Here is a 27,279-nt window from a genome sequence, read left to right on the forward strand (position 1 = left end):
GGAGGAACAGGGAGCAGTTGATTCCGTTTAAGGATCATCTGTACCCGACAGGTAAACTTCCCTGACCTCGCCAATCAATACCGTAGTCCTGGCGGGATAAACTGGGTTAACTTCCTCTGATCACCCACCACTTCCCTCGCTCACAGTCACACGTGTGAAAATTACACGGTGCCTATAGAGCCAGCAGGGAGACGACCTAGTCATTTTATAGTGGATTAATATGATCAATGCGTTACAGAATTGATTTATTAAAATTCTGTAGCTCTGAAAGATGAGTCAAGCATAATGAGTGGAGAATGGTTCCTTTTGAAGCATTACAAGGAAATCGGGGCTTATCAGAGTGATGCACAGAGGCCTTTAAGATGCAAAGAGGAGCTGAGAATAGATCAGAACATGGATGCTGAAATTGTACGTTTTATAAGCTGATCCTTAAAATGGTTAAATGAAACAAACAATCCAAACAAATCGAATCAATAAAATGAATCTGACTTTGAACTCGTCGTCGAGTTACAATAAATCAGTATGCTGCAAACATATGTGAGTTTTGGATGTTTTTTGTATGGTGGTGAGCGTGAGAGTATGTGTGTGCGTGTCTATATGTAGAGTGATTTGATGGAGCAGAGTCTGTTAGGTCTGTGAGCTGCTTTGTTTGACTGCTGCAGGACTCTATTTACTTTGGCTGTGTTGTTTCTGCAGCTCTGCCCCTCAGGCATGATGCCCAGGCCACGGTTTGTTTATTTAGGTGGGAATTGGAGAAGCTCTGCTCACAGCACCCAAATTAAAAACCCCTGGCCCCGACATGCCGGGGAGGACGACGATCAGATTCTTCCCGTTGTGTCGAACACACAGACAAGTCACGCAAACTCAATAACAAACAAGTTTAATGAGTATTTTAATGAGCACTGACACGATAAGTAAATGCAAATACTAAAGTTTGCATCCTCCTCCTTGAGACATTTAACTTAGAAGTTTAGAATCGCAAGCCCAGTTTACACCTAGAATTATTAGCAGTGTTCTTGGGTGAGCCAGTCAGAAGTGGTCGAGGAGACAGATGAAAACATGCATTTATTTTTATTGTATATGGCAGAGATGTTCAATCCAGGGCCAAAGTGAACCTGTGATGAGCCTGATGAAGGCGTATTAGCTGCAATGCGTTGGTGTATGTTATAGTCATGAATAAATAAAGGCTTTTTATTTTTTCAAAATTTTTGAGACTCGAGTGCCTTGATTTTTGCAAATCGAACTATCCCGCATCCAAAGAGCACCAAGATACGGACTTTATACCCCAGTAGCACTCTTTGCATCTTGTGATCTATTGACCTGTGATGACCTTTGATTTAGCCCACTATAAGCCGTATCATAAGAGTTCATTGAAGCATATATTTTTGTTTAAACAATTTTTGTTTTATTTTTGCATTGAAATGTAGAGGATGTGATTTTGATAGTCAATTTTTGGACACCATTTACCTTCCGCCCACCACCCTCAATAAAGTTAGATTTTTTGCCCTTTGTAAAAATAAACTTGATGTATTGCAAAATTGTGTTAAAAGTACAACCCAATCAAAGCTTATTCGTGAATTTACAGAGTTGCATTACAGCTGTATAATTTCAAGCTTTTAAAAAGAAAATCTAGAAGAAAAAAATGACAGAACATTTTGTACATTTTCTTTGTAAAGAAAAAATATAACTGTGAATAACAAACATTATAAAGAAAACTTTTAGGAAAATGATACATTTTAAAACACAGCTAGTAATACATTCATACTTCTTTTGTGGTGGGTTTAGTGAAAATATTGGAAGGTCATGTAAAAATTGGGGGGCGGGGGACTTTATAGTAGAGCCCTGGGTTTACATCTGTTCTGTATTTAGCAGTAGTGATAAAACAAAATGAGTTTTCACTGAAACTTAATTAATGAAAATTAATTTACCTGAAAACCAAACCCGAAAACAAAGTTTGGTTAATGAAATTTGGGTAATTGAACTCAGTGTGCTGTTCAGAGTGCTGTGCTCTCAAATGATGAATTCAACCCACCATACTTAAGTAAAGTTCTTTGGCAACAAAACTATTCCTCAATATTTCAGCCGAACATTGCATATTGCTACTTTAGCATCATTTTTGGTTACAGTGAAGTACATTCACACTCCTGACATGTTTACCTGTTGTAGATTATTTACGATGTGTGTGCATGAAATAGATGCTGAAACGGTAAAAATGCATCATCAGAGAAGCGCCTTTGAAACCTCACTGTTTCAGTCGATGGTTTCGGGTCCGGCCCTCCAAAACTATTTCGACTGAAGCCAGAATTATTTATTTATTTTCTTCAAACAAATATTTTAAATTGCATCCCCAATCCCCATTCAGCAGTATTCTCTTGTTATTGGTTTATTCACAAATGATGCCATAATAAATGTGTAATGTTCTTGCTGCAAACCAAGGTCCATCCTCAAATTAAAAGAAAACACTTTCTTCCTTCATTATACTTTTCAGAACTTCTGATCCAAAGACAGGGTCCTCTTTAGACCAGGTAAATTTATAAAATCATTACTTGCACCAGTAGCCTCTAAAGCAACAGGTAGTCTGCATTTTCTAAGCAATAATCTGTGGGCCATTATTTATCTAAAAATAGACCCAGTCTGCATTTCCACCAAAAAAAAATCATGATGAAGCCCTACTTTAATGACTTAGAAAATTTGCTGACACCCTGCACTCGCCACAGGATTGAAGAAAGGCTGCAGCAATGCTTCTGAAAACGTACATGCTTGTATGCACACACACACACCAGCTCCTTCCTCTGTGAAGAGAAGGGCATACATCTCTGTCAGCTCGCTAAATACACAAAATCTCTCAAAACATTGGCATAAGTGCCACTGGAGTTGCAACTATTTTCCATATTTCAGGAATAACACAAGCTAGATTAAACCAGTCTCTCTAAAAGCCTACTGGGGGAGAAGGATGTAATGTCCACAGTTGTGTGCTGTTTGCACTCGCTCACAGAGGCGAGACTTTCTTGGCTCAGAGCGCTCCTTGAGCAGAGAAGCAATTAAACCTGATAAAGTTGTTTCTTTGTAGCATTTCAAAGGGAAACATCACGGTAGGGGCCTCTAACAATCCAGCTGTCCCTTGTTTGTGTTCAAGAGCTTGAAACTAGATTGACTCGTTCCTCACCTTCAAACAAACTATATACACAGACAGTTAACAGAAAAGAGGTTTTACAGCCCAGCTGCTCTCAAGGATGCAAGCAAGGAACAAGTTTTAGCATTGTCAAAAAAACTAACCTGAAAAAAAGAAAAGTGTACAGTTAATAATAGCCTTGGCCGCTCACAGTACATTCTTCTAACAATGCTAAAAAGTTTGTTTCAGGCTTTGTTTCAGAAGAGAGAAGCTCAGATCAGCAGCCTGCAGACAGCACGTCACGCACTGGAGAACCAGTTTCATCAGGCCAAGACCGAGCTAGAGGAGACAACCGCAGAGGGCTTACATCGTGATCAATCAACCAGGAGTAACATCTCCTTCCTTCCTCATAATTCCATCAAGTTAAGACATTTGTATTTTACTGAGATCTGCAGTGTAGCATAGTGCAGTTTAAAATGTCTTTATTGCATAATTCAAGATTTCAACTTCATAACAGTTAATTAATAGGATGTATATAAATATATAGCTTAACGTTCAGGTAACTACTTTTTCAAAAGGGTAGATTGTTTTTGCATTAGCTACATTAAATAGCTTTACTCTCAGTCCTCTCGAATACGTTATTAGACAGAACTGTTGAGCAAATTGGCCAAGGACCACCCTGCTCTTTAAGATATCGGCATAGTCCATCAAAAAAAATCTATATTGGTCAACCACTATTAGAAATGCTACATCGATAGTAAAATTAGATTTTTCCCACCATAATCAACAAAGCCATCAGTGTGACATCCAAAGCTGTTGTTTAGTCTGAGCCAGATTTTTTTTTTTTTTTATCACATCACTTGCTTTATTGTTTTTGGGTGTTAAACATACTCGTTTCGCATTTACTGTACATTCTTCTTAGTCTGTCATCATAGTACAGAGAGGACTGGAAATAATAGTGAAGAAGACCATATTAAAGAATAACATGCATCAACTGCCAGTGGTTCTCAGTGGTCCTTTTTGACCTTACGGCCCACTAATGTCCACAAAAATATACGGCCAAATGACTTTTCCGTTTTTTTTGGTACTCACTGGAAAAGGATTTGTGAAAAAGATTTTTTTTACTCATAAATTAGCATAAATAGAAAACTACTCACTACACTATATTAATTCTTTCAGCAAGAATGCAATAAATCAATCATAACGATTTGTTATTGTTTTGGTTTAGTTTAATGCTTGTTTGGTCGCATTTTAAATCATTTTAAATCATCTTGAGGCCGCCTTGAAGGTTTGCTGAAGGCTCCTGGTTGAGAACCTCTGTGCATTTGCCACTGCTTTCGATATAATGAATGAAAGGGAATACAGAATGGGACTGTCAAGCTCTAACAACACCAAAATAGCACAATGTAAGTATCATAAAAGTGTTTTAAATATCCAAAATATTGAGTAAATATTAATCAAATTGTCATTCTAGATTAACTAATCTTTACTATATCTTGACCATTATTGTGCTACAGCACAAGCACAACAGTTCTACCCATCTGAAATACTACTGGCTGATGAAAAGCGGACTTTCTATATTCTCTTTATGACATTTAAGTATAAAACACAATTGTTCTGCCTTCGCACTCATTTACCTGAGAGAATATACGTCAACACCCATATGTTCCTGTGAAAATACTGTAACGCACACGATTTAAGTGACGTACGGCTGATAAAATGAGTCATTACAGTGTACGGCTGCAAGCTCATGCAGCAGTCAGTCATATAGATCCGTTAAATCCATAATGTCACACTTCTAAAAACTCCCTGCATGTGCTATCATCTAAAAAAAAAACACTATATAAGAGCAGTTCTTAAACTCAAAAGAAGGAACAATGCACTAACAAAGACACCGGCTGCTCTTATGTCTTTGAGAGTCTGAGTAGACAGAGCAGATGAGAATAAAGAAGAGGAGTGGAGACGTTAAAATGAGAAGGATTGGAGAGGAGTGCAGCAGATGAAGCCATGGGGAGTGCTGATTGCAGAATTATTTTCACACCACACACTGCGGAGACAAAACCATTCTTCTCGCCCTCTGTTCTCTCTCTTCATCACATTCATTCTCTTCAAAGACATCTTTTTCGTTCGCCACCTCTCATGGGTACCTTCGCACCTTTCCCTCTGTTTCTCAGCACAAATTCACTCTTTTTCAACAAGCACTGAGAATGGCGATAACAATGCCAAGGTCAAGGGTTTGATTTCCAATGCTTAAATGTACACATTCAGTCCATTCAAAAACAGCTAAATAAATGTTTTTGCACTCAACAACAGCTAACACAAAAGAATGGAACAGAATGCAGGCGTCTTGAGAAGCTTTTTAAAACTTTTGCTTTTTTGACCTTTCCACAACATCTTAAAGACTGAGCATGCAGGCATGCACGCTCACAGCATGCAGGACTAAAAACACAGCGAGATGCATCACAACAGTCAAAGGTGTCTGCTTAATGCATGTCATCTTAAAAATGTGAGCAAAACACGTTTACAAATGTACACTTTCTAACCCATATAAGTCACTTAGCATAAAACAATCTGTCAACAGTATCGTTAACTAAATTAGTTAACAATACTGTTGAATAATGTTAGTAATAATTGTTAACTAAAACTAATAGTATCAAGAATTTTAATAGAAAGAATCGTATTAGTTATAGTATTAAGTATTAATTGTATTAATAGTATTATTCGTAATAGTATTTTTTTTTATAGAAATAAAGATGAAATAAGTTCAAATAAAAAACAAATATCAGATGAATAACGTAAACTTAACTTAAAAAAAGGAAAATAAGAAATGTTGCCCAAGCAACTAACTGAAATAAAATCAGTTAAAGATGAAGTTGAAATACTAAAACCAATTTAAATAAAAAAATATTAAACCTGTATAGAAATATAAAAAAGTAAAATAAATTACAAAAGTACATAAAATAAAAAATAAAATAAAAATAAAATTCAAATTAAAACTGAAAATATAAAATAAAAGTTAATTCAATATTAATAATATTAATATAATTTATAAATAATAAATAAATAATACTAAAATAACAATGTTAGTCAAATGTATGCATTTTCAAATAAGAATTATAATCCTCACAAACCCACTGTAACAAGACGAAGAAGAAGAAGACAAAGGTAGACAGGATCCAATACGACAAACACAGGAACAGACAGAAGGTTTAACAGTGTGTGAAACATGGGGTAAACACACACAACACGCAAACATCAACCGACAACCAACGACTGAAAACAGAGGAACTAAATACACAGAGATAGTGAAATGATCATGAACAGGTGCGATGATTAAATGAGTGTCCATAACAACTGATGACTGGCAGGAAAAATCAAACAAAGGAACACATGTGACTGATTAAAACAAACTAACTGAACATAACTGTGACACCCTCCTCTTAGTCAAGAGCTGCCCTGTTCTTCTGAAGGGAGTGAGTGCCTTTAAGGACCGGCTGCTCTCAGGGATGTTTGGTTCTCCATGAGCTGAAATATTGATCATTTCCTGGACGGCTGGTGAGCCACATATATAATTGAAATGAATCTCTAGGCTTGTGTCAGATTGGGTGGAAGAGTTAAAAGGGGTATTGAAACATCCACACGGCTCTTAGAGGCTGAGAATATGAATCACACTGAAAGAGGGATATCCGTAGACCTTATGGTCCAGCATATTGAACACTGTGAAAGTTGAATAAGAGATGAAGCACCTGGCAGAGCGCTGGCGGCACGTTTACCGAGAGGCTCTCGTGGATGAAAATCAAACCGACCCAGAGGAATGAATGGACGTCCCAGAACGCTACATCACAGCACATTTAAAAACACTTTTCTCCCACAACTAATTACAGAATTTAATGAACTCTTGGCTATCCATAAAGGATTTCTAATTTAGAGTCCAGACTGTGGGCATAGCAAACTAAATAAGCGCTAATAAGAGCTTAAAGTTCTCTACAGAGTGCAGTCGCATTTCATAAAATGTTGTCTAATTGAGGGGACATGTGTCACCGGCTTCTAAGATCAATTAGGTGTGAATCAAGCTTTTAACCTTTGTGCGACCTAGATTAGAAGCACCTACTCAGAAAGTTAACAAAAGCTGAGAATAATTACTGATATGCTATTGCGTTTATACAACAGTTCAACGGCACATGTGAGTAAATAAATAAGAAACAACAGAGTGTCTTAAAAAAACACTCTTTGTGCAGAACTACTTCCTTCCGCCACTGATTCACACCTCAGTTTGACAGTTGAGCCCAAGCCTCCGTTACTAATTCTAAAACGTCACTTTAGAACTAGCAGCGAAGGAACGTTGAGTCGCTTCATTGAAGATTATTGTATTATGTAGAGACAGTAATATGGTATTATGAGAGAGAGAGAGAGAGAGAGAGAGAGAGAGATCGACTAAACGAGTATTACCTGACTCTGATTTAACATTCATTCTTCAGGTCGATGTCCATAATATTATATCCATTATAAAAATTCAGTTTGAATGTCCGCTGAGGAAAGCGATATCTTTGTCCTTTTAAAAGATTTCCCATGACAGAGCTAAAACAACTTCCTTGTTTACAACCAGTCACTCATAAAGACAGTCTTTGCTGCCCTCTAATGGTGTAATAATGTAACTGTCACTGAAGTCGAAATTCCACTGACTAAAGGAACCTTGCTTAATACCAAATACGGCATTTTAACAATAGACATTAAAAAGACAATAAAAACAAACACGAGCAAACGATTCAGTCAAACATGCAAAACCATGAGCGTTGAACGGCTGCTGACGGCCTGGAGCTCACATCTGTGAAAGATTCTAAACAAATTGTGAAATAGGTGCTGTTTATGAGTACCATATGTGAGGTCTAAATAACTACATTCTCACTTATAAAAACTCTTGAAGTACCCCTGTAGTCAATCCGTGAATATGCTAATTAGCTCCGCCCCCACTCACGCCAGCTCACAGATTCACTCAGCCAACTTACTGAGGTAAACGCTGCACAATGGTATCGCTCTTTACAATGTCTGACACATAATGGTAATTAATACGATTAGACTTTTGCTTGACTATGTTATCAGACAGCTAATAATGTGTTGCTAATGTTACACAAACCATGTTCCTGTTCGCCATCTCAGAGTCAGGCAGCTGCCTTCTAACAATCATCAGAAACGCTTTGAACAACTCAGAACATCAGTGAAGAAAGGCATATAGTTCACCATATACATCATACACCCCCGATCTATCCAATTTTTCATATTTACAGAAAAATATACCAGGATAACCTGGCATCTCTTGAGACTACCCTGCTAGTTTGATGTTGATATGCTAAAGCTGTCGTGATTGGTTACAAGGTAGTTTGTGACGTCAGAAACACCAGCGTTTTCAAACCGTGTTTTTGAGACTGTTTGAGACCGCAGTTTTAAAAGACAAAATACTCAGCAATAGTGTTGACTTGTGAATTTGCACATGGTTTGTCTTAAAGAATAGTAAAAACACCACTAGACATATCAACAACATTAAAAACTTGATTTTCACCACAGGGGGACTTTAAAACTACATTTCGTGACACAACAACAGTAGTATTTGTAAAAAATTGTGGATTTGCTTGACCGCCATGACAGTCGCCGCAAGCGGAGTGATACAAACGGTGAAACGGTTCCAGTGCTGATACTGGGGGAATATCGCACGCTGGAAAAGGCTCTCAGCCAATCAGATTCGAGAACCAGAAAGAAAAAAAAGAAAATTTTACATATATATATATATATAGAGAGAGAGAGAGAGAGAGAGAGAGAGAGAGAGAGAGAGAGAGAGAGAGAGAGAGAGAGAGAGAGAGAGAGAGAGAGAGAGAGAGAGAGAGAGAGAGAGAGAGAGAGAGAGAGAGAGAGAGAGAGAGAGAGAGAGAGAGAGAGAGAGAGAGAGAGAGAGAGTAAAATTGTCCTCAATTGTCATGTAAAAACAAACAAATAAATAAATAAAAATCTTAAAAGGTCATAAAACAGGCCTCATTTTTTATGCATTTCTTATTCTTATCTTTTGATTTGGGGTAAAAATAAATAAATACATTTAAAAAAGAATAAATAAACATTATAACTGTATCCACAAAGTAAGAAGCATGATTTTTTTTTCACATTCCCAGTAATAAGAATTAGATTAAATAATTCACTGCATTTCAGTAATGAGAATTTGGATGTAAAAGATTGTTTAATTGTCCTGAAACTAATATCACAAGGCAAGATCTTAATGGCCCTTCATAACAGGCTTCATTTTGTTCATGCAAAATGTAATTTCTTGTTTTTTTCTTTTTATCTGGGGGTGAAATATGACCTGAACATATCTGCTATGGCTCTATAGATAGCACAGCTCCCTATTGACACTGCCGTTTTGTACTTTGCCCATCATACAGCCAGTGAGGAGAGACAGGTTAACATCACACAGGGGGAGTAAATGGAAAAAGTCTGACTCTTCTGAACCAAACCCCAACCACACTTCCACTCTACTGTGAGACAGCACTGCCCTCTACAGGACAAGGAGCTTTATGGCAGCCACCATGAATAAACCATGTTCCTCAGACACAAACTGTGATTTATAGGGTTCAAAAAGGCTGAACTTTTAAAAACATAAGGCCGGTTTGACACTCCAACATCCTTAGAAGAGAAACATCTGATTAGCTGTACAACAAAATTGGGACTTTAGGGCTCCTTTAAGAAGCCAAATATCATCTCATAATATATGGCTGATTGTGGTTCCCAATTGAAAATTCATGATAAATTAGGCTTAATCCAACAAATAGCTTCCTTTTCACTTAAATCAACACAGGCATTCAAATGTTCATCCCTCAAACTCAAGGTCACTGATCAAATTAGATCTATCGATTCCTATGTCTCCACACAAACATGGGTTTTGTCATAACACCCCTCCATTAGAGTCGGGCCAGAGGGAGAGCCACGCTTTAATTCTATCTTCATTCCTCTATAATCACTCCCCCTGTTTGGAGTCTTTCTCTGCGGCGTATATTAAAACAGATCCATCATGTCTGACAGACCTTATGTGATCTCGCAGTCCTCTTCTGTGCTGCTGCAGCTCCTGGGGTTTCACAGAAGAGCAGTCGTTTTATTCGGCTTCAGCACTGACAACGGTGGAAATTAGCACATCACAATTCCATAAACAAGAACCTCTCGCTCTGTGTTAGACAGCAGAAAATGAATTAGCCAGACTAATTAGTGGATAACATTGGGGTACAAGCAAGATCAAAAATTAACTCTCACCAAGCATTTGGCTTTGGGAAGTAAATCTTTATGGATTGTAGTTCCTGAGGTATCTTTATGAGGATCTACAACATAATAAATGCATCAAGACAAATTATAATAATAATACTTATGTAAGTGAAGCACGTGATTCAAAACAAAGACATACTGTTTACTTAAGAACACATTGGGCATGACTTTTGCATCTTCTAATAATCAGTTTTTTTCTAGGTCTGAAAACATTTTCTCCCCAGAACCCTACGTGGCAAATAGGAGTTCCCTGAAAATTTGGCTGCCGAAAATTCGCCCATGCAAACACTCCATTTATGTACCGATCATGCTCATCGGAAAAGCAAAGTCTGCTCAAATAACGCGCAGACAAGCTGGGCAAAGCTGGTAATATGATACTGACACGCTCCCCACTACGCTCTGCTCACATGCTCTGATAATAATAGCTTTGTAGGACTATACATTATTTGGATAATTGGTCAAAAAATAAATCTGTTAAATCTAATTCTGTTGCATAGAACTGAATAAAGATAATATATTGATATTTAAAATTAATATTTTCTTTCCAATTTTAGTGTTACTTTCAATAAAAGTGTGGTTATATTATTTTATTTGCTTGTATTTTTTTATTCAGTATCATTAAAATTGTTACATTTCATTAAAAAGTTTAATATTAATACAATTATACAAAAAAAATCTAATTTAAAATAAGAAAAAAAAAAAAATGAAAAAGCATTTTCCTTTTAGGTTTTCGGCCAAGCTGAGGTAAAGCATTAAAGCAAAGCAGAATTTTCAGAAGCCATTACTCCAGTCACATGATCCTTCAGAAATCATTCTAATATGCAAATTTTGTGCCCAAGTAACATTTATTAGTATTATCATTGTTGAAAACAGTTGTGCTGATTAATATACGGATTAAAATAAGGATTCATTGATGAATAGTAAGTTCAATATTATGAATATTCAATATTCTCTGTCAACTCAGCTTTAATCCAGAGTTCGAGATTAACTCTGAAGCGCTTGCTCCTGAGAGTGTGACCTGTGCAGCAAACAGCCAATCACACGGCACATGGAGAGCATTAACATCTGATTTACTTCTGGTGAGAGAGCCGGCACAATTCAATCTTCTGCTGAAAATTAAGAGACTGTGATGGAAAATTATCATGAATGTTAACGCAGAACAAAACCTGCTTTGTGAGTTAGCCATGTAGCGTAAGTTACCATGGCAATTAACACCACTAAAAACCAATCCACCTTCTTGAGCTTGAAAAAACAGAGTTTGCTCAAACTTATCTCATACTTACCTGTGTAGCAACCAAAACCGGTTTCATGGAACAGGCCTAGCAGATTTTTATAATGCTTATCTAGTAAATCACAAATGACTAGAAGAGTCATTAAAATTCACACATTGTGGGAAAACTGAATTTATCCTCGTTAAAAATTATATTACAATTTTGTGGTGGGCAAATTCTCTTGATTTGCTTGCCACAAGCAGCTGTGCCAAAAACAGGGCAATGCAATCGTGAACCGTTGATTGCATAAAAAAAAAATCCAAATGGTTGACAGGAAGGCAAGAGGGAGACAATTTTCAATTCAATATGCAGAGCCACACAGCTGTTTGGGGAGAAATAGCAACATGTAATAAAACACAAAGGCACAGTGGGTAGCTGGAAATGGAGCATGCTGCAGACATTAACTATGCTCTCCATGGTCTGTGACTCAGAGTGGACATTTTCAAGAACTTTTATTTCCACTCGGTGGATCTAAGAGCCCATAATGGAAGATTTAAGTGAATTACAGTGGTGCCAGGCATGCAGACAGAAGTGTGTGTGTGCATGTGGTCTTCTGGACAGCTGGACAGTAAATTCACAGCTTCAGATGGGCCTTTATTGTGCTTGATGGAAGTGTTCTGGCCTCTCTCAGCATCTCCAATAAACTCTGCTGGGTTTGGGTTGGGTGTGATGTGTACTGCCAGCACTCTCAAACCTGAGAGTTTCAGCACAACTTAGAAGTTGAGCTGTAACAAAGAGCCTGTTCATAAATGTGCACCCAGGGTCAGTATGTCTGCTATCATTACTGCAAAAGATTTGTTTTTTGTTTTTTTTTAAATGCATTGCCTCAAAGACATAATGGAAAGTCTGGTACACCCAAATAATTTATAAAGATGGTGCACTCATATTATTATGAATGGGAGAAATTGCAAAGCACAATATGGCAGAATTAGTCCCGCCTTCTAAATAAAAGTTTATAAAATTAGTAAAATCATCACGTCACTGCAGCTGCCTTTAGAAGCTCCGATTGCTATAAAGTCAGTATTCTGAGACGCGTGCTTGTAGGCGTCCGACAGAGGCAGACCAACGCCAACAGTCAACAGATTACAGAACGACACTTCTCAGACATTCAAACCCCAATTCACCATTTTCATTTGGTGAAAACAAGCTCAGAGAGATGCCAACAGACTCTGACTGATCCAACAAAAACACAATGATGTGTCTGTTGCCGTCTGTTGGTGCAGTGTGAATTGGCCTCATGACTGCACATGTGCATTGGCTGGTCCAGCCTGAAAAATGCAGTTGTTTGTCATGGTTTGAGCGTTTAGAAACAAAATCTAATGAGACAGTTGTTGTCAGATTTCATTGGTGATTTCAAATATGAAATTAATCGTAAGCTTGGTGAACAGCTCTGAAGAATTTGATGTTTCCCCATTCAAACTAAGAGATAAAAGCTGTACTTGCATGACTGAAATAGCAGCCTGAAAGGCATTTCAAAGATGGCAGGAGAGTGAAATGACCTTCCCTAAAGGAACTTTGGTACACCTAACCACTAAAACAAGGCTCAATAAACACTTTTAATGCAGATTAAATCGAAACCAGTAAGTGACGACAAGTGCCGTTAGGAGTGAGTCATTCCCTCAAATGATTTGTTCAAAAACACTGGTTCATTCAGGAACTAACACCGTGTCTACACCGGACACGACCGTTGACGCGTTGCATCGCGCCGCAACAGCTAGAAGCTTTCTACACTGGATGTGACAAAGCAACCATAGCAAATCCATTTGTCCTTCCTATGAGAGGTATCGTGAATGCTCGGAGTACGTCATAAATAGAACGAGGCATCAGTTTACATCGTGTCCCGTCGTGCAGCAATTAGTGTAGACAACATCACTGATTATAATGGGAGTCTAATTGTCTTTTGTCGCATTGCATTGTGCCGCTCGCATCCAGTGTAGACAAAGTGTAACTGTCTCTATGAGTGAGTCACTGAATCATTTACTCAACTGATTTGAGTTCATTGATGAAGTCAAAACAGATAAAGAAACTGGCAATATTGTGTCTAAAAATGCATGATACACAATATGCACCAAAGACAAGAAAATATTTATTTATAATATAAAATAGGCCTTTTTATTTTTTTTTTACTATATAGTTATTTCACCTTTTTGTGTTTTTTACATTTTCTGTGGGAAAGGACAGGGCAAGAAAAAATCTTAACTGGTCCTTTTTGTTGAGCCCCAGACTTACTGGCCTTTGGTTCTGTAAATATTTCCTCTACAGAATAAGACCACAAGATTGACAATGGACAAAAGCTAGACACGGGCCTAAGAGCAGCTTCCTACCCAACAAGTATACTGGGAACCAAGTCTAAAACTGATTTATTGTACAGATGCACAGCTCAAGCTACTGTAATTCTGCAATTATTGTGTTCATTCTGAGCTGTTACTTTAAAGAGGTTACATCTCTACATGGAGTAGGGCAAGAAGATAACACGACTTCAGAGTGAATAGCACCCTTTGTTAAGCATGAAAAGGTTTTGCATCATGAAATAACACTAAATATCATCATTCAGTGTGAAATGAGTCACCCTACCTCATTGAAAAGCACTCGACTGCTCTGACCTGACGTGCCACTGAGAGAGTGTGAGCTGCTCTTCCATGTGCGGCCGAAGAAGTGCTGGTGACCCGAGTCAAACAGGGTCACGCGCAGCTGATACTGGAGTGATTGTGGCAACTCTGACTGTTGACATACCAACCACAAAAAGAAAAGGAGAAAAAAGGAGAAAATATCAATCTCTGTAATCAAGAACATACGTATATAATGGTTCTTTGATTTTTTTTTATTTAGTTCAATTGAAACTTGTTTTTGTGTAGGTAACATGCCATTTCAAGCAGTTTCCTGCAGTGTAACATTAATCTAAATTAATCTACAACTAAACATTATAAAAATCACAGCTGAGGTCTTCTGCATTTTTGTCTTCTCTTCCAGATAAACTGAATCATGACGTTCACTCATGGGCGTTTTTACTGGGGCGTGTCACAGTAAAATCTCACGAGTTTTAACAAACTCCTATACAGATGGTGCCCAACCAGAATGCCTATTACCGCCGCGCCCAATATTATCTGCCTGCAGAGCCGGAGGCTGCATTTTCAGGACCCCACTTCTAGGACCGCATTTCTAGGACCCTAGGTTTTTGTGACAGCGCCACCTACCGACTCGGAGAACCGCAGTCTCAGGAACGCATTTCCAGGACCCTAGTTGTGCCAGGCAGTATTTCCACCCACCCAGTTTCAACTACATTAGAGTTTTACAGTTTTATTACACCCAAATACTACTTTATTTATTGCAATTAAACCTGGTTCCTAGGAATGTTGAGAAATTATTGGGTCTAGCATAATATAATAACTCAAGTAAAATAAACAAGGAATCATGTTATAGTCTTTTCAGTCACTAGATCGACCACATTTTCAAGTATAGAGGGAAGACAATGACTCTGGGGGTAGATTGTGTATATTTTACAAAATAATATATCACACCTCAACTTGAACACACTAAATATTTTACAAAATAATATATAACAACTGAACTTGCACACACAAAATATTTTACAAAATAATATATAATAACTGAACTTGAACACACACAAAAACAAATTTGTTCATGATGTGGACCACAAACAGAACTTCATGGACAACATCATCACTGACTCCTAAGAGAGAGAGAGAGAGAAAGAGAAGTGAATTAAATAAGGAACATTTAGTTGAACATGTTCTACACTTTATTTTTTTTTTCTTAGTTACCAAACAGTGCACACATATCAATTAATGTTCATAATACTATTATTGCATACTGTTCAAAGATTTGAAAAAAAAAAAAGGTTTTGATGTTGTGGGAACAAAGGTTCTAGAAACACTCATGTCAATAAAGCCCATCTCAATTGAGAAATCTGAATAGAAATAACATTGACAACTTTTTTTCTGACCATATATATATATATATATATATATATATATATATATATATATATATATATATATATATATATATATATATATATATATATATATACACATTTACATGTATATAATATTTAAAGCACACATTATAAAACCATGTCAAAATGGTGAGACGCATGTAGACGCATACTACACATAACTTGTATTGTGGGTAACGTTAAACAGGCTGACTGTGAGCACGTGACAGTGAAAACATTAAGATTATTTTAACTGAATTAAAATGGAAGAACAAGGAGTAATTAACAAGCTTTCAGAACGAACATGCTACAGTTTTATTGTGCTGTCAATAAGTCAACACAGGCTTATCACGCAACAGTTCCGTTAAATGAACGTGCTAACAATTCATTTTCAAGCATTAGAGGCTAAATACTATGGCTATGCATTCAAGACTATTTTTTTAGCAAATCACCATCACGTTTGCTACGTTAACTTTCCAATTAAATGCATCGCAATTGTAAAAATTTATTCGCATTTGATACTCACACTCTGATTGTCATCCATCTTCGCTGGTCCTCTAATTCGGTAGGTGGCGCTGTCACTAAAAACCTAGGGTCCTAGAAATGCGGTCCTAAAAGTGGGGTCCTGAAAATGCAGCCTCCGGCTCTGCAGGCAGACCCTACTCGCCGCGCCAGCCGCCGCGGCGAAATCACCGCGGCGAAAATAAGCCAGCCGCATTTCAAAGTCGTTCCCGAAATGACCGCCAGGTGGCGCAAAGGGACATTGTGCAAATCAGCAGCAATTGCCGTATTTTAAAATGTAAGTGGGTTAAATATAAAACCCTAAGCCTAATAGGCATATTTTTCATATATATAAATAGGCCTACAACAGAATAGAACTAAAGATAGAATCAATTTTAGAACTGAAAAAATAGAATCAAAAGTTAAAAATAGAGACGATATTAGGAGCAATGACGCTGAATATTTTTACTATTCTATTGAGGAATTAGATAAATGAAGAGCTCTCGTGAGCGATACAATTGCATAGTAATTTATAGTGATTTCAAAAGCAGTCCTTAAAAAAAATACATGTAGTAGTGTGGCATAAATTTTGAGAGATTACGCGGAACGCGTTTTAGTTAAGATCCTGGTTTCAATGCCCTTAATCTATATTGGCTTGGCTACTGCTTTAAAAAAATGACACAACGCGTTTTGAGATTGTTTTGAATTAAACATTGAAGTTTAAAATGTAGTGTTTTGGCACACCAGGCCGAGTGGCGTTATACGCATTGTTCAAAAATCAGGTTTTATTCTGGCATGTTGAATTGGCGTTAGAATTTTTTTTTTTTTTGATTTATTAGATTTAGATTTTAGATTTCGTTAGATTTATTTTTTCTCATAACAGCTAAAATAACTTAATATATGCCTTGTCTTAATATGACCTACTTAATATAGGCAATAGGCATATAATAGCCTATATAATAAATTAGCAAAACTTGGCCACTAAATATTTAATTTTCAATTATTTGAATTATCACAATTAAAGTTTTAATTTTATTAAATTGAACAAGCGCAACAATCAGCATTTAATCAAATATTCTAAAAGATGTATTATTAATAATAATGTTATTTCAACATAATATTTCGTTATATCATAATATCGTTTTGTCGACATAATATGTGTGCGTGCAACAAGCAAGATGTGTATTTGTAAATCCGGTGATGCGTGCATTGATTTTTATCAATAAACTAGTGTTTTCTTGACGATCGCCATATTTGTAGTGAACGCACCTAGAGATAAATGCACATAAAGACATAATCTGATTATCAGAGAGTAGCCTTTTCTTTTCGTTTTGAATTATTTCGTTTGAAGGCATTTCAAGCTTTGTGTATTTGATGTATTTATCATGTCTGTGTGAGGCATACGCTGAGTTTCGTTAAGTTAGGATGAGATGCGCTCCAGCTGACGTGCAACGCAAGTGACCGCGCGGGCGCCTCCATGATTAGTGTCTGTTATATTTGCTTCTCTACTTATTAAATACAGGCAAATTGGTTGATGAAAAATTGGTTAAAATTAAGATACAATTTATAGAAAACGAAATTCAATTCAAAGAAAGGTTTTCTACTGAACAAAACTTAATGAAGTGGTCAAAATCATGTCTGACCCACTCCATATCCATCTCTCGATATAGCCTAATGCATCCTATCTTACTCGTGCTGTTCACTTTTCATATTCAACATAGATGGAAAAAAAATAATTAAATGAAACCTTGTAACGAATTCACACTGTAGGGTAGACTGTGTACAGTTGAGACACCTTAAATAAGTTGCGTTCGCAGCAAGCACAAGTTGTGATTTTTGCTGTGCACTTGCATATTAGTGTCAGCTGGGAAGGAAATATATACCAGACCTCTTGGAACTTTAATTGAATACATAGCGTTGGTAAAGCATACTGAAATTACATCCCTACAAATTTATTAGGCCCTACTGAAAATAAATGTATCGAATTTAAGCAAAGTAGCCTAAATGTTAAGACTGTAAGCCCTTTGCTTTTTACTTAGCCTATAAAGGACTCTTACAGCCGACTTTGTGTTAATATAATTTGTAGAGGATTTTTTTTAACTCAAACACTAACACTGAAATAAATGAAACTAAATTATTATAATTTTTTTGGCACAGACCACGACGAGTGGCGCTATGCATTGTTCCAAAGCCAGGTTTTATTCTGGCATGTTGAATTAGTGTTCGACAAACGCGGCGGCGCGTTCATTTGAATGAAGAGCGCTTCTCGCTCGTGTGAGCGAACACACACTGGAACCAGGCCCGGCGCCACGAGGGGGCAAAAGGGGGCATTGCCCCCTCAGATCTGATTTGTGCCCCCTCAGTTTCATTTTTGTATTTATGGTTACAAATGAAATGTTTAACCTTTTGAGCGGTACAGTCCCATATATGGGATTTTTTTTTTATTTCAGTGCCCCTGAGAGTACGGTCCCTACGGTGGCCCAGTAGTGCACAACACAACGAAATGTAAAAAGCAAACATAAGTTCACAACACAACGAAATAAAGCCACAACACAACGGAAACAAGCCACAACACAACGGAAACAAGCCACAACACAACGGAAAATCCACAACACAACGAAATAAAGCCACAACACAACGGAAATAAGACACAACACAACGGAAAATCCACAACACAACGAAATAAGGCCACAACACAACGGAAATGCTCCCGACCACTAGAGGGCTCTCGGAGCCCAGTAAAGTTAGTTTTCCAAGCCATTGTTCATTAGAGAGTCAGCAGTCTATAAAAATATATCAACACCACGATTAGTTTTAACAGTATGTAGCTAACCATTGTTTATCGACATTTATTAATTCAAAATCACCTACGTGCATTATAGCTGCATATTTATACTCTAGAATGCTTTGACGCGCTACCACAGCGCATTATCCCTGAGGGAACGTCTACCAATTCCTCCAAGTTGTTAAAACGTATAATTTGTTTTAATTAAAATTACTTTTAACATTCAAAAACAGACATATTCAAAATCCAAAGCTTGATTGTATTTGATAGTAGACTGACTTAATATGACTTTTATAATGACTTAATAATGACTTTTTTTCCAATACCCTTCATGTATTTACAGTAATTAACAATTATTTTTTTTAGGAAATTTCTGTAAAAGTTTTTTTTTCTTTTATCATGTTCCTAGTGACCAGACTGACTTATTATAGGTGGAATTGTGCCAATTCCTTCCTATTTCACCAAATGGTTTTTATTTTTATTTATCAAAGTATATTATAATAAATTATACGTTTTAACCACTTGGTGGAATTGCCAGACGTGCCCTGCGCTGTGGAAGCGCGTCCAAGCATTCTCGAGTATAAATCAAATACGCAGCTATAATTCATGTAGGTTATTTTGAAGTAATATTTTATGTTGATATACACTGTTAAAACTAATCGTGGTATTTATATATAAAGACTGCTGACTCTAGAACAATGGCTTGGAAAACTAACTTTACTGGGCTCCAAGAGCCCTCTAGTGGTCGGGGGAGCATTTCCGTTGTGTTGTGGCTTTATTTCGTTGTGTTGTAGATTTTCCGTTGTGTTGTAGATTTTCCGTTGTGTTGTGGCTTATTTCCGTTGTGTTGTGGCTTTATTTCGTTGTGTTGTGGATTTTCCGTTGTGTTGTGGCTTATTTCCGTTGTGTTGTGGCTTTATTTCGTTGTGTTGTGGCTTGTTTCCGTTGTGTTGTGAACTTATGTTTGCTTTTTACATTTCGTTGTGTTGTGCACTACTGGGCCACCGTAGGTCCCACATATGGGATTTAGAATGTTCGGTTACGTGACATAACTGCCAGATTCAAACTGTGCTTTCGCGCGTTGGTTGGCGCTGAGCCAGAGTCGGACGCACTCAGCGCTGTCATATATCACAACTATGCAGTGTTTTCAACCTCACAATTTTTATTTTAGGTTTCAGACAATTAAATACACATTAAGCACTAGTAAAACAATACATTTGGAGTTTGTAAAATACACACTGATGTCTGTGGAAGCAGCAATAACAATCTATTCAAATATAATTTGCCGACGTGTGCTATTCATCATATCAGACAAACACAGTGGAAGTAACTATAAAGTAGTTTACTCTATTCTTCTATTCCACTTTCTTGCATGTATTTCGGGAGAAATTGATGACTCACAGGATTCTCAGAACGCGGCGCAAAGAAACAGCCATCTCACGTTATAGATCAAGATCAAGATTATTTATAAAGGTTTTTAAATGACCAAACACACTCACATACACATTTTTTTTATCAGATAGTTGATGACATGATAAGCAAGTTTGTGAGTATTTTGAATCAAAAAGGGAAAAGGAAATAAAAGCCAGAGCCCGTCTACGGAGAGCCTGCCCACTCCCTATTAAGCTCTATTGTACCGAATTTTGGTTGTAGTACCACCAGAGTTCCACTGGGGGGCGATCGCCATGAGTGCAAAATGAATGGGAGTCTATGGGGCTAGACGGCTAAATGTATCTCTTTCACCCGATTGCCGTTGATAAATCTCAAATCTGATTGTAGATTTTGCAAGTTCAACATGGGTTTTAGGTCGAAAGTTGAATGAACGAGTACTTATGTCCTTTCGATTTCTTACAAGTTGAGTTGTTGTTGCCCATAACACGCTAGCATTCTGCTAATGAATGTTGATTGGTCAGTGAAGGACTGATTACGACCAGAGATACCGCTTGATGGCATCGTGTCATCCGCAGCGGGACCAGAAACAAACAAAACAAAAACTCTTCTAGCAAGTGTGTTTACCTGTGTCAGCTGTGTTGTCGATGCCTCGAGTGAAAAGAAAGTGCAGAGCGCGAACGCACCAAAGTGACTGAAGGATTGCCGTGAAGCAGTATTTCTGGTCGTACATGTATATGACGTCATTGACACTTTAAAATACTTTTTAAAGCAAATAAGTGACTCAAAAAAAATCTAACACCCAGCAATCTGTAATTTATTTGCATCTCCTTTCGAATACAACATTCAAATTACTAGACAAAAAATTATATCCTGAGAAAAGTGGATTTTTATTGGTATAGCGCCATAGACCTCCATTCATTCTGCACTCGTCCTGTGAGCGCCCTCATATGGAATCAGAGTGGAACTGCAACCAGTTCAGAAGCCGGAAGTGTACTGAGAGTGAAACTTCTCGCCATATTAGACATTCTCTGATAAAAGCGATATATCCGCGGTGTGTCACGTGACAAATATGACGCGTTGCCATGGAAACATTAAGGGGGAACGTTCTAAATTCTAAAATAACAGTCGCCTTGAAAAAACTCAGAGTCAGTTAGAATATTAAAATTAAGCGTGAAAGGGTTAATATATGCATAATAAATGAAGCTGGCTTATCTTTTTTTACTAAGCAAGTTATTGTGTATTGTTCATTGATGGTATAAAGTTAAGCCCCCTTAACAATTTCACATGCCCCCTCAGTCATTTCATTCTGCAGCCGGGCCTGACTGGAACATTAGGCCATGTCGCAACGAGTGAATCGTGGCCGAGTGGTTGAACTTACGTAACGATCATTTAGATGACACGGGATCGAATCCCGAACTAACTTAGACTATTGATATTTTTATATTAGCCTATTAATGCATTTTATAGTCTATTGTTGATGCAGAGAGATTTGTCTAGTTCTAAAACATAGTTTTTTGCTTATAGCCTATTTACAAAATAAAATCACCATGCATTTCCATTTTACACTAAGGAACAAATATTATACAATGACTTTACTTCTGTAGCCTATAATAATTCCAATCGTAATTTCAAAAGCAGTTCTGTATATATATATATATATATATATATATATATATATATATATATATATGTATATATATATATATATATATATATATATATGTATATATATATATATATATATATGTATATATATATATATATATATATATATGTATATATATATATATATATATATATATATATATATATATATATATATGACGTTTAAACGACAAACAATAAAATCAGAACCAGTATTTGCTTCATGGTTCTAGTGGCAGTAATGCATCCACGGCTTTTCAAAATGTCACAAAGCGTTTTGAGATTGTTTTGAATGAAATATTGAAGTTTATAATGAAGTGTTTTGGCACACCACAACGAGTGGCAAACTCTTTGTTTTGTTTTGCAAACTCAGCTAGCCTGTGGGGGGTTTGGAGAAGGCAATAGTTGCTTTATCGTGGGGGTGCAGGACAGAGGTGTTAATGTTCCGTCTTTCATATGGAGAGTGTCGGAGCCAGCCTGATGAGCAGGCAAAGGCAAAGTTATTTTAAGGTTTAATCTCAAAATCTCCAAAAGTCCATAGCCTATGTACAGTAGGCCCTATATCTTATTAAATTATATATTGTAGTTTTATTGATTGTATTTAAAGGTTTTCCACACACAATTTCAATTTAGCAGATACAGAGCTCTTTAATTCGCGAACCACCTCGTTTTATTGTAGGTGAATTCAGCAAGGCGTGTTGTATCTTTGAAGGAACAAAAGCTATTTGTTACAGTTTTTTCTTTCGTGATTTGTGTGGATGACACACAGCGACATATACAGTATTATCAGCTGTATGGTGTTTTTTTACGCTGAAATGCTTAATTTCTAGAAAGACCCGCCGCGCGCAGTGAGGGAGACCAAACTTACTAAAAAAATATCCAGCGCGAGAGAGGCAAAGAAAAACGCCTGTTCTTAATTTATGTTGATTTGAACTTTTTTTTTCGTTTTGTACCGTTTTAATTTTTTAATTTAGCTGCAATTTCTTTGACAATAAATTTAAAATGTTTCTTATTTTGCATCGCAAAGGGAATAAACTCTATCGAATCGATGCAACCCTGTTTAAATAAATAAACTGTCCCGACACTTTATTCATACCTTGAAATGTGCGATGGGTTTTCAAACTTAATTAATTTTCTTTTTCTTTTACATTTTCATTGTTTATTTTTTAATTGAAAGCAATACTGTATTGAAAGTATTTTTCTGATTTGTTCGATCTGTTTTGGAAAATGTCTACCGTTGCTATGGCCGGGTATAACTGTCAGTCATCTCAATCTCGTGAATGATTCACACACACAAAAAAAACATAATTTAGCAGATTAAAGACGAGCTTCATCATCTTAATTTTCTGGTGCAATCGGCTAACAGTCTTCCTTCATCTGATATGTCATAGCGTGCAGCGGCTCAACTGGAATGTAGCAAATTTATGTTAATGTACAATTGATAATTAAACAAGATGATTGACTTTAATAAACAGATGCATATTTAAGCATCAAGAACGGAAAAACATAAACACTGTCGGCTATACAGAGATTCGATCTCAGATCGTTTGAAGCTCAGAGAGTCTATTGTTAATGCATTGACCACAGATATCGTCTGAATAGCCTCGGTCTACTATTTTCTCTGTTTTAAAAGTAAAAAAAAAAAAAAAAAAATGTCAAAAAATAAAAAAAGTGTTTTTACGAGACCTTGTGCTGTTTATTTATTTATTATTATTATTATTATTATGCAGATGTTAATTCAGCCATTCTGTTGGAAAAAGATTGTCCCTAATGTAAAATGGAAATGAATGGTAATTTTATTTTAAAAATATAACATATTTAATAGCCTATAGGCTATAGGAGAAAAAAACAATATGGTGTAGCAATATTTTAGAACTATCAAATCAAATTAATAATAAAAAAGTAGCCCATGTTTGTTCGGGATTTGAAACGTAAGTTATAGCCTACCACTCGGCCACGAATTTGTTTTGTTTTATTTTGTTTGAAATGTATTTTTACATATTTTGCTTTCGTTAATGTTAACCAATTCTGACTTTTTTCCCTAAAAGTTTGTTTTATTCTCTGCTTTGTTTGTTTATATTTTAACATATTCAATCAGTCTCATTTTTGTTCAAATAATGAATTTTTTTTTTTTTTTTTTTTTTTTTTTTTTTTTAATAAACAGATAGGAAGCTTACCTTTTAAAATGCCGCAGTTGCTGCTGTTTTGCCCTGTCACTTGCCCGGTATAGCCTATAGTAATTTCGCGAACGACTTTGAAATTCGACTGGTTTATTTTTGCTGCGGCAGTAGTAATAGGCATTGTGGTTGATTAAAGAATTCAACTGATAATCATAACAACATGTAAGCCTAATTCTGAATATAAGAAATAATGCTTAAACCGACTAACATCGGTTAGTAACTGCAAGTCCTGAAAATGTTTTAATTTTACGGTAAATTATTTTAATTTATTTCACTGTTATGTTTCAGTTAATAAATCTACAAACACATTAAAATAACACGAAGTAAATGACAAGTAACCTATTGACATAGCCTTTCTAAATTATAGAAAAACTGGGCACACAATGTTAACGTGTGTCTACTTTGTTTAAATTAAATGAATTTGAATTCGTTTAACCACAATATTTATCTTAAATTTATCTGTGACCTCAGCTCAGATTACTGCCGCGGCAGATTACGGCATTAAAGAGAATAAACTGACACTTTTCAAAGTCTGTGATTACAGCGCCACTCAGCGGTAAAAGGCAGCAAATACACATCCCAATTTTGCCGCCGCGGGAACGGAGGCGGTAAAAGTCGCATTCTGGTTGGGCACCATCTGTATATATTTCGCAGTAGATTAATTTAGATTGATAATAACGGGTAAAAAGGCTAATACGTTTTATTTCTATTATTCTATTTTCCACAATGTCAAAGCAACGCAGCTTATCCCAAAATACAAGCTCAGGCAAGCTCATGCAGTTGTGCGCTCTAGACAGAATACTCCAGTTGCAGGGAACACTTTTTTAGTAGGCTAAGAAGCAGCAAATATATTCATTAAGTATAACGAGGTTGGGTCCCTTGCCTTCAACTGTCCATCCTATTAAAAACGGCTAGGCTACCAGTATATAAGATAATTGTAAAAAAAAAGTGTATTGTATTTCGCCATATTTTATAGTGTTAACATATTCAAGCACAAATGAGAACCGTTTCAAGGGGGATGCCAGGTGTGTGAAAAAAAAACAAAACAAAAAAAATAATATTCGAATCCCAAAATTGAATCCAACCCACCGAACAAATATTCGGGTCCATATACTGTACGTTAGTATTTTCACCCCCCAAAAAATGGTTTTAAGCAAGTTATGTATATCTTTTGCTGCAGTGTGTCAGTAGGAAATATCAGTTTACATTTCCAAACATTCATTTAGCAATTAATTGTAATAATCCAGTGATATTTTTGTATCCACAGGGAGTCTGACAACAGCCAGTGCTCTACACGGAGATCTGATCTCACCATCATCAAGTCTGTCTGTGATTACATGAAGAAACAGAAAAACCTGAGACCGACTAAATCCAGAAGAATTGCGGCAACATCTCCAAGACGCTTGAAGAAACCTTCCAGCAAAGCTATGAAAAACTATGCACAAGTGTATCTGGACAACAGCTGTTTTAAACACAAAGGGTGGTCACACCAAATATTGATTTGATTTAGTTAATAGAAGTTAACTAATAAATCAAATCTATTTATGACATTAGTTTTGAAAGTATCCTCACTTTACAGCATTTTTCCACATTAAGTGCCTAAAATTTTTCACAGTAAAGGTTTCTTAAAGCGTCACGGAGATGTAGCCGCAGTTCTTCTGGATTTAGTCTATCTCAGTTTTTTCTGTTTCTTAATGTGCATTCAAAAATCTCACTGGATTATTACAATTACTGGCAAAATAAATGTTTGGAAATGTAAAATGATATTTCCTACTGACACACTACAGCAAAAGATATACATAACTTGCTTAAAAACATTTTTGGGAGTGAAAATACTAACGTGCCTAAGACTTTTACAGAGTAGTGTATATATATAAATTATACAATATAATATTTATTATTAAGAAATTATAAATAAATAATAAGTATATCATATTTATTTTATTTTATATATAATCTTATATTATATTATATTATATTATATAGTGTAATATAGTAGTTTTTATATAGGCTAGGCTATATTATGAACTATGAACTAAATTAAAAATTTAAAGTGTGATCAAAGTTTTGATGGGCTTAAAGGGATAGTTCACCCAAAAATTTTAATTCTGTCATTATTTATCTACCCTCAAGTTGTTCTAAACCTGCATGAGTTTCTTTCTTCTGCTGAACACAAAAGAAGATATTTTAAAGAAAGTAGATAACCATGCAGTTTCTGGTCCACATTGACTTTTTTTTTCTATACTATGGAAGTCAATGGGGACCAGCAACCATTTTTACATTTACTTCAAATCAGTTCACATTTACTTCAGTTACTTCAAATTATCGTCCTTTATTTTATGTTCAACAGAAGAAAGAACTGAATGCAGGTTTAGATCAGTGAGTAAATGCTGACAGAATTTCCATTTTTGGGTGAACTGTCCCTTTAAGAATACCCCTTGAAATTGAATATTTGCACTTTAAAATATGCTGCTTAAAATATGAAAAAATATGAGAAATTATGACTTTAGCAACATGATCTAACAATACATCTTAACTTTTACATAACGTTTTATCTGAATGAAACCCCCACCTGTCTTATGTGAAGTCCATCGATCTGCTTGAAGAGCAGCTGTAGACCTTGAGAAGATCCTGGAGCTTGTCTGGCGGTTTGACTGTGAGGTGGGATCACTCGGTTTCTCTCGAAAGTGTGTTTCCAGTCAGACATGTGCGAAGTTTCTTCACTAACAGTTAGTAAAAATCTTAAGTTACCAGGGAACGTTTCTTTAGAGGCTGTCGGTCAGTGAACAAACATCCCTGAAAACGTCTAAAAGCTTCACGGGTTGTTAAATCACCCCCGCAGTTGAAGTGGAGCACTTGTTAAACCTAATTCAAATCAAATGCGAAATATTGACCAAATTCGACGCTCAATGACACAGAGATACTTTTTGTAGCAGTTTGACTCAAGTCTCTTTCTTTTCTCCTGCTAACGCTTCAATCGCATGTCATTTGGCTAATTTTACAGAATAACTTGTTCTGACATTTTTTACACACGCTCTACACACTGTTACTGTTATTTTCATAATCATAATACATCATAACAATACTGGGCTTAGCTAACGTTATTTGTCAGGAACATGGTCAGGAAGGGAATCTCTCTGAAG

General features: G+C 36.3%; 1 protein-coding gene across 1 annotated transcript in view; it reads right to left on the minus strand.

Moving 5' to 3' along the window:
* The window catches only part of nphp4 (nephronophthisis 4), a gene marked incomplete at its 5' end in the record, with an annotated part of 186,049 nt that extends 159,206 nt beyond the window's left edge, over window positions 1–26,843 (minus strand). The window contains 2 exons of the mRNA XM_081348752.1: window positions 14,254–14,400; window positions 26,709–26,843. Coding sequence (XP_081204878.1) covers window positions 14,254–14,400; window positions 26,709–26,843 — 282 coding nt within the window. The remainder of the gene's footprint in view (window positions 1–14,253; window positions 14,401–26,708) is intronic.
* Window positions 26,844–27,279: the final 436 nt, after the last annotated feature.

The sequence above is a fragment of the Scardinius erythrophthalmus genome (assembly GCF_964197995.2).
Source record: "Scardinius erythrophthalmus genome assembly, chromosome: 20".
NCBI classification, from domain to species: Eukaryota; Metazoa; Chordata; class Actinopteri; order Cypriniformes; family Leuciscidae; genus Scardinius; species Scardinius erythrophthalmus.